Below are 9,469 nucleotides of genomic sequence, written 5' to 3'. Positions count from 1 at the left end.
GCTACCTTCTTTTTTGTTTGTACTATGATAGTTCTTAGAGGCACATTACAGTTTACCAAATAATATTATGGCTAAAAAAGGCCTAAAAAGGGGGGGTGGTCTGCAGTAGAATTTTGAGTGCCTAGGACAGCGCAACACCTAAATACATTGCTGTGATGATGCCAAACACTGCACTGTAGGTTTAAAGGATGAAAGTGCAGACCCTTATTTTCTCTTGAAGGATCCTCCTCATTCTGCTGCTATATATTTCAAACCTATGGCTTCAATCACAATTTACCGCCTGCAGCTTTTTTGGCTCTTTTCTCTGGTCGAAAAGACTACTTTTTGATTCGTCTTTCCTAAACTTGCAAACAGGTTTTCGGATTATCAGTTAAAGCCCTTTTTCTCCTATGGGGTCGAAAAGTTCTCGACAATCACAATCCATTTTTGAGTAATTTTTTTTTATCATTTTTTCACAGCCATTTTATTATTTGATTCTAAGTAACACTCATGATTGTCACTAACAGTATTGGTGTCATCAAAATCGGGTTTTAAAAGAGTTTCACACAATCGCGACTTATGAATCTATTGTAATACATTTCCATCGGCACCACTGCTACACTATCTGAATGCATCTTATATGTTGTCAAGATGAGCAGACTGTAAACCATTTTCTATACCTATATGGTCACTTTTAAAATGTAACAAGTATTGTTTTGGATAATATTTATTTATATTTTATGTTAAAACACTGTTTCTATTTTGGCATAAACAAAAAACAAGATGTCGACTATGGCTTTCTATGGAGAGGACTATCTTCTTATACTGTATTTTAACCTTTTAACTGCAGATGAAATAATGTCGTCATGTGGGGTGGGGGGGTTGGAGCTGATCATGGTCTCCTTTTTGCAGTTAAAGGCCCATACCAGGTGGCTGAGCTTTCTGCATTGCATTGGCTACCAGGTGATGCTGATGACATTACCATGCATGGGAGTGGTGATGTCATCAACCTGGAGACAAGGAAGTGGATAGAAGGAAGCTAAATGCGGGTAAGTATTCAGACCCCTCAATCTCAGCACATTTAAGCAATAGAAACCCCCATTTGAAGACCCACCATTTGAAAGGGAATCGCCTTGGGGGTATATAATGCAAACATTTTTTTAAATAAAATTAAAACACACACACAATTTTTTCATAAGAGGCACATATAACAACCCATTAGAAAGACCAGTAGAGACACCCAAGACCCTTTAATGACTAAAACCCCCTCTTTAAAATAAAGCCTTTCTATAGGTTTTAATAGCCAGGTGATCACTACAGTAATAGATGTGCATTGGATGCCCTACGTGCACATCAAAATAACATACCTATACCCAAAGTTCCCCATTTATAACAGGTTAACCACTTTTTTTTCAAGAGTTTACAAAACACACACACTATTGTTTACAATCTTATTTATTTCAATAAAAATATACAGGTTTTTTTTTACACTTTTTATTGTGCTGTTCTCATGAGCCATGTTATATATACAGTATATAAAATAATGATATAGGGTGAATCTGCTGAGTCCGCTGAAAACACCACAATATAGTATGTGTTGATTTCTCACTGAAACTGGCCTACAGTAAAGGTTAAATGTGTGCAACATCTAGAAACTTCAAAACAGCTCAGCACAGAGGTGGAAATGTTTCAGCAGTTAAAGGGTTAACATTACTTAAACTGTAAATCGTAAACCCACTGCCTTGCAACATTGTATCTGTCTGGGAGCCCCTTAGACAAGATTGTGCCTTGAAGACTGGGTTTTTATAGGGGACACACTTCCATGCATGCTAAGTTCAAACTCATGACCTTTAAAGTCGTCAATCCCCGGCCTTAATCTTATAACCATTATAAGTTAAAATAATAACATAAATAAAAGAGTTACACACAGCTTTGGTATAAAATTTGGCCGCAGCCATTTTATTAACAACACAATTTAAATATTGAGTAATAAATATTTTCAAACATTTTCAAACATTTTTCCACAGAACATACCTGATGTTCATAAATAACATTACTGACAAATAAAACATAAACCACAGCGGTGCTAGTTCCCAAACCCACAAAAACAAGATGGCCGTTATTCAACAACTGGACTCAGCTATATCCCTGTTGAGTCCGTCCAAGTACACCTAAACTTTAATAGGGAACCCCTTGCCCCTATAAAACCAGTTGTCCACTCACCCCATGGAGAGGCAACTACTTAAAATCCTCCAAATCACTTGGCCATATTGCGTACCATATTTGTCTGGGAACTAGCACCCCCGCCTTGCTGCGACAAACACGAACAAGGAAGGAAAAACAAAGATTAGGGAGGGAGGGAGGGAGCACTTTCTAGAAAGGTTTGATAATTATTCTGATGACAGATTCTCCCGCTCTTTCTTTAAATGCGTAACAGCGCGTGCTAAGCCCGCCCCCTACAGTAAATAACCAATCACAACCAAGGCCTAATTCCTCCAACGGTCAAGTCCCCTTCCCGTTACTTCGAACTCCCAGGGGTTCCCTGACCTTTAAAGTCGTCAATCCCCGGCCTTAATCTTATAACCATTATAAGTTAAAATAATAACATAAATAAAAGAGTTACACACAGCTTTGGTATAAAATTTGGCCGCAGCCATTTTATTAACAACACAATTTAAATATTGAGTAATAAATATTTTCAAACATTTTCAAACATTTTTCCACAGAACATACCTGATGTTCATAAATAACATTACTGACAAATAAAACATAAACCACAGCGGTGCTAGTTCCCAAACCCACAAAAACAAGATGGCCGTTATTCAACAACTGGACTCAGCTATATCCCTGTTGAGTCCGTCCAAGTACACCTAAACTTTAATAGGGAACCCCTTGCCCCTATAAAACCAGTTGTCCACTCACCCCATGGAGAGGCAACTACTTAAAATCCTCCAAATCACTTGGCCATATTGCGTACCATATTTGTCTGGGAACTAGCACCCCCGCCACCGACTGGACTGACCGAACAGCCCAGTCCCGCCAAACCCAATATTTTTCCCAAAGCTTCTTTTATATCGAAAATAAATAGCTGCAGCCCAAATTGGTTAAAATGAACACCATCTTTTAAATAAAATTCCTCAGCTCCATCTACTTCAAAATCTGGGTGGAAAACTACGCCTCCCCCCAACCTCTTAACAAAAGAGCTAATTATTTTGTTAATTTTTTTACGACTCTTTTCTAGCCTATCATAATCCCTCGCTGATCTCCAAACCAACCTAGGAGTAATCTGTGACCAAATTATTTTGATTTCAGGATGAAGTTCCTTTATGTTGCCCAGATCTCTTTTGATTCTTCTAACTAGTTCCTTTTGAGGAATCATACCTAAATCATTTCCCCCCAAATGCACTATCAAAACCTGAGGACGAGGAAACATTCTGCCAAAATCTAGAAACAACGGAAAAAAGAGTTCCCAGCACATCCCCCTAATCCCAAACCATTTGACCTCCCATTGATCCACAGGACACCCAAGCTGAAGGCCGCCCATTTTCTTACTGGCCTCAGCATTGGCCCAGTATATAAACGAATGCCCCATCACCCATACGATCTTTACACCTAAAATAAGAGAAAAAGGAGTGTTCAGGATGATTACAACTCAAACATTCCAAAACATACATTCTATTCAAGGTTTTTTTTTTTTTTTTTTTTTTTTTTTTTTTTTATATCCTTAAATCAGGCCTAACATAAGATTTATAACGACTTGAACCCCATCTACCAATCTTTTTAACTATATCCTCTCTGAGACCTAACATAGCGGCTTCAGTAGCCGCTCCAATCCGGAAAGAATGAGATCCAAACTCTAAAGGATTAAGACCCAATAAAACAATTGAACCTCTTAAAATGGCTCTAAATTGATATTGTGATAAAAAGGAACCGTCTGAATGAACCAACAAAGGGCCATCCTGCAAAGGCCGTATGGACCCATAAAGCATCATTACCTGACATGGACATATTTCACCACCGCTAGGGAATAGCACTATGTTCTTGCCTTTCCCATATATGTCCGTTTTACTATTTCTCAGTAATATTTCTACTCTGTTATCATTCCATAATACATCTTCTTTTTGTAAACCACCTGACACTTTTTTGCTAGGGCTTACCAATTCCGAAACTCTAAATGCCCCAAAAAAGGCCAATACAAAGGCCGTTCTAAATAATATTAATTCAAATCTTGATGCACAAATCTCTGCTAATACCACCCAAACTTTTTGAAGTAAAGAAAATGTAATAGGTCTTCTCTTATCTCTAACCTTTGTCTTTTTCTTCAAGCCTTTAAGAACCTGACGGACCCAAAAAACCTTTGTAACATCAGACAAACCTAATAAGCGAAATCTAAAAGCAAGGGCCGCCAATCTTCTTTCCATATTAGATGGAGACAAACCCACATTTCCCCAATGCCACATCCATTCCAATAAGCAACCCGTGACATCATCATACCCTTCTTTAATTTCAGATTGACATAACCACATTTCCCATTCCTTCCAAACTGATACATAGGACGTCCAAGTACCTGGAGCCAAAGATTTTTTAATTAATTCAGCCAATCCTCCGTCCCAAGCTTCCAAAGTTGGACGGGAAACGTCGCTCCAACTACGTCCGCCTGAGGCGCCAACTCTCGAAAGCGAGACCACTGTGAACGAGATAAAGAATCTGCTATCAAATTAAGCTTACCAGGGATATGTTTTGCCCTGACGAAAACATTCATACTTAAACATTTCAGGACTAGCACTCTTAATAAACGCAAAACTGGTAATGATGATGCAGATAAAGAATTAATAGCAGAAACAACACCCATATTATCTGTATGAAACAATATGGATTTATTCATCAAATCCACTTCCCACACAAACAGAGCCACCAGAATAGGAAATAGCTCAAGGAAAACTAGGTTCTTGGTTAAACCTAAATTGACCCACTCTTGAGGCCACACTTCAGCGCACCAATGCCCTTGAAAATAAGCCCCGAAACCAACACCCCCAGCTGCATCAGTTATCAAATCCAAATCAACATTAGAGACCCTAGCTTCCATGAATATTGCAACACCATTAAAATTTTTAAGGAATTCCAACCAAACCTTCAAATCATCCTTGTGACCTTTTTTAATCCTTACAAAATGATGAGGCTTACTAACACCAGACGTAGCCAATGACATTCTTCTAGAAAAAACTCTACCAATAGGAATGATTCTGCAAGCAAAATTCAACTTTCCAAGTAAAGATTGCATTTTTCTCAAAGTCACCTTACGGACCGCCAAAAATTGCTGAATCATTTCTGACAAATCCACAATCTTTTCCAGAGGCAGCCTACATTCCATACTTTCAGAATCTATTGTAATACCCAGAAATTTAAGGGCCGTAACTGGACCCTCAGATTTTTCCATTGCAATAGGAACCCCAAAATCAGATGCCATTGAATAAAAACAATCCCTTAATTTCAAACAAACGTCCGAATCATGGGGACCAACAAAAAGAAAATCATCCAGATAATGAACTACTGAAGAAAATCCAGACCTGAATTTAACAACCCATTCCAAAAATGAACTAAAGCATTCAAACAGAGAACAAGAAATAGAACAACCCATCGGGAGACATAAGTCAATGTAGAAAAAACCCTCAAAGCAACAACCCAGCAAATAATGTGAAGAAGGATGAACTGGAAGTAACCGAAAAGCCGCCTCAATATCTATTTTAGCCATTAAAGCGAATTGCCCAGCCTCTCTGACCAACTTAACCGCCATGTCAAATGATGTATAAGACACAGACGATAATTCATCCGGAATATCATCATTAACAGATCCACCTTTTGGAAATGATAAGTGGTGAATTAAACGAAATTTACCAGGCTCTTTCTTAGGAACCACTCCTAAAGGAGAAATACGCAAATGGGGGATAGGAGATATTTTAAAAGGACCTGCCATTCGACCCAAAGAAACCTCCTTCTCAAGCTTACTCCTAACAACCTCAGGCAATTCCCTAGCAGACTTAAGGTTACCCCTGTAATGAACAACGCCTCCCGAAGATGGAATTCTGAAACCAAACTCAAAACCATGTAGCAACAACAAGGCCTTATCACCACAACCTTTCTGTTTAGCGTAAAGTACGAGCCACAGCTCCATCCCGCTTAGCCTCACCGGAGTTAGTCCCTTTTTCAGGGAGCTCCTGTGTTCCTCCCAATTTGTTCTTTTTGAAACACTTACTGGAAGGGTGGGATCCACCACACCCAGAACATTCGTGTCTGAATTTACATGATGCTCCCCATTTACAGAACTTTTCATTGAAAGCAAAACAGAAACCTTTTTTGGCTGTTGCCGACGAACCGTTTTGAAGAGATCCGCCGGCACTCCCTCGAAAGGGCTGCGAAGACCTTAACGGAGTCATCACTTTTAGCCATAGACCCATATCACGATGATCCCATTTCATCTCAGGCTTAACCGACAAACGTTGTCTAAATTGTTCATCATAATACCACCAAGCCATACCACCATATGTTCTCTGAGCAGCTGCAATTTCATCTAAATAACAAAAGAGGGCCGCTCCTTGATACGGGAACTTAACAGCAAATACACTAGCATAAATAACAAAAGCCTGGAACCAGTTAGTAAATGTTTTTGGTAATTTTCTGTAACGTCTTTTCCTTTCCTCCTCTTCCTTCTTGGCCGAATCCTTTTTTGAATCTTCAGGTATCTCAAAAGACTGATCAAGAGGAAGGAGGGAAAATAATTCAATAAAATCTCTCTTGTAAATCTTTTCTCTTAACTCTACCGTCAAATGCATGCCCAAAGGCCCAATAGAACACAAACAAGACCTGGCCAAAGCCGTGTCAGCAATCTTCAGCTCAGGACCCCCATCCGTTTTGTTATCAACATTAGTCCCCTTTTGCTGAGATAAACCGACCATTTGAGATTGAGGTACTGACCCTACATCCTTTATTCCCTCACCACCAATCCCTAATACCCTATTTTGGTTAACCAATTCTGTGGGAACCCATGAATTGGCGACTCCCCCCGTGACTTTTGTTCCTTCTAATTTGGCTAACAAGTCCCTTAAACCTGCTACAACAGTTATAGATAAGGGATCAGCATGCACACCAACTGTATCAACCCCCACATTCAGATTCACAACACCGGATCCCTCATTACCTGTACTCGGGTCCTGAGGCACTGCAGACTGAATCCTTTGAGATGCAGCCGTAACCTTCTCTGTATTCTGGAAACCAGTAGCCCTGGGATCCGTGTTAGTCATTAATTGCTGCCCTTTTTCCGTCTGTAAAAAAGAAACATGTGACAAACCCCCAGAAGGTGCCCAAATTCCAATGCCCCTACTAGCTGTAGACATACCCAACCTATTATCCACTGAAACACCCTTACCCTTCTTAGCTGATGGGACCTCAAACCCTTCTCCCCTTAAATCCCCATACCTCTTGCGTTGTCTACCTCTACCTTGTATTCTCCCAATCCCAGACCTGTTTGGACGTTGAACAGAGTTAACCGAGCTATGACATGTATTATTAATACTCTGACCCATCATGCCCTGAAGACCAAAATTAAAATTGTTGGCCGTACTCACCCTTGTTTCTTCTCCCTTTGCATTAAAACGTTCCACCCCTGGAACGCCGTCCTCAATATCCAGCCTGATATTTTCCGTCCAAGATTCCTGAAGGCCATAAGCCTCCCCACTTAGGCCGTCATTTCCCACCATTAAAAGACCCTGGGAATTCTCAGGCCGTGACCCAGTTTCATTCCCATCTAAAAGAAAAACATCATTAGTGACAGGTAAATTTTTAATTACTTCAACATTCCTATCCCTCAAATTTCTTAACTCGCCCTTTAAAACTGGATCACCCGTGACCCTGACTGACGTATTAAACTGGCTAATAGTGTTAACTACATTGGGAGAAGGAGGAATAAAATCCTCCTCAGAAGAATCTAAATATAAATCTAATTCTACCACACCGTTATCAACCTCGGTATCATGATGACTATCGCTGGCTTCAGGCCTTTCAACCCTCTCGTCTAACACCCGATAAGCCTGATTTTCCGTATTATTGCAAGGTCTTAAAAAATGAGCCGACTTAGAAACATTATGTAACTGTTCTGAAACTGCCTGAGGTATTTCAATCGGCCCTGATACAATCAAACCCTCACCTTTCTTTTTCATTAAGGCGCTACCTAAACTACATATACTCGCTTGTTCATTACCCTCACACAGAGAAATAGGCCTCGGCAGGCCGTCACTTTTACTAGCTTGCTTTTTCCCTCTAATTACTACTTTCTGGCCTAAATTGGCCGTCTTACCCTTAGGCAAAGAATCACCCTTCATTACAGGCTCAGTGAATTGTTCCGTAATGGAACAAGTGCTCCCGGACTGCGTCACATTATCAGCAAACTCCGCTCCGGTCTGCCGACTTCCGGAGCTCGAACTTGACTTCTTCCTCACAGACGCCTTTAACCCCGGACTGGGGCTGGATTTTCTCCGACCGCTATTACCCCCTTCAGCATCAGAACGAACTGGAGGCCTCGAACGCCTCGATGTTTTCGGAGCCACCTCAACGATATCCACTCTGGGTTCGACGACCGGGCTAAGCAATGGACGTAATTTTTCTTCGAGCCAGGTAGGGCCCATTTTTGCAGCTTCCAACTTAAGTTGGTCAAAAATCGCATCAAAATGCGACATCGCAGAATTACTAACTGAGCACAGCACTTTCTAGAAAGGTTTGATAATTATTCTGATGACAGATTCTCCCGCTCTTTCTTTAAATGCGTAACAGCGCGTGCTAAGCCCGCCCCCTACAGTAAATAACCAATCACAACCAAGGCCTAATTCCTCCAACGGTCAAGTCCCCTTCCCGTTACTTCGAACTCCCAGGGGTTCCCTTCGCCAGAGAGTGTTTCAAAGTGCTTGCACCTACATTATTAAACTTGTAAACTGGAACACCCTTTGTGACCGTGGGTTCAATAATGTAGGTGCAAGCTAAACAGTTTAGTTGTTATTTTTAACGGAATTAATCAACACAGTTTTTTACTGCATATTTTATTGCAATATTCCATTTATTTAATACATTTGTGAAATAACGATTTTTGTGTGAGCCCTATTATAATGTATTCACTGTCTTTACATAATTAAAGGGACAGTCTAGTCAAAATTAAACTTTCACGATTCAGATAGGGCATGCAATTTTAATAACTTTCCAATTTACTTTTATCATCACGTTTTCTTGGTATTCTTTGTTGAAAGCTAAATCTAGATAGGCTCACATGCTAATTTCTAAGCCCTTAAAGGCCACCTCTTATCTCAGTTCATTTTGACAGGTTATCACAGCTAGACAGCGCTAGTTCATGTTTGCCATGTATATATCATTGTCCTCACTCCTGTGGAGTTATTTATGAGTCAGCACTAATTGGCTAAAATGCAAGTCTGTCAATAGAACTGAGATA

At 40.1% G+C, this 9,469-nt stretch overlaps 1 protein-coding gene across 2 annotated transcripts; it reads right to left on the bottom strand.

The window, feature by feature from the left end:
- Positions 1–2,934: 2,934 nt before the first annotated feature.
- Positions 2,935–8,807, bottom strand: LOC128647661 (uncharacterized). 2 transcript variants are annotated; one of them, XM_053700413.1, is made up of 3 exons: positions 7,602–8,807; positions 7,175–7,298; positions 2,935–3,591 (listed from the first exon to the last, which is right to left on the bottom strand). In XM_053700413.1, exons 1-3 carry the CDS (start codon positions 8,706–8,708, stop codon positions 2,936–2,938), a joined length of 1,887 nt encoding a protein of 628 aa, XP_053556388.1. In that variant the 5' UTR covers positions 8,709–8,807; the 3' UTR covers position 2,935. The 2 variants fall into 2 exon arrangements, with proteins under 2 accessions (XP_053556388.1, XP_053556387.1); XM_053700412.1 differs by having other exon boundaries at positions 7,175–8,807.
- Positions 8,808–9,469: the final 662 nt, after the last annotated feature.

Source organism: Bombina bombina, chromosome 2 (genome assembly GCF_027579735.1).
Source record: "Bombina bombina isolate aBomBom1 chromosome 2, aBomBom1.pri, whole genome shotgun sequence".
In the NCBI taxonomy this organism is placed as follows: domain Eukaryota; kingdom Metazoa; phylum Chordata; class Amphibia; order Anura; family Bombinatoridae; genus Bombina; species Bombina bombina.
This window is presented reverse-complemented; position numbering and strand designations above follow the sequence as displayed.

What these genes read in the sequence shown, in the direction of transcription:
- LOC128647661 (XM_053700412.1), bottom strand. Translation starts at nt 8,708, where the DNA reads ATGTCGCATTTTGATGCGATTTTTGACCAACTTAAGTTGGAAGCTGCA. An exon ending in GCCTCAGGACCCGAGTACAG is followed by an intron (nt 3,592 to 7,174) that starts GTAATGAGGGAT and finishes CTCTTATTTTAG; the next exon opens with GTGTAAAGATCGTATGGGTG.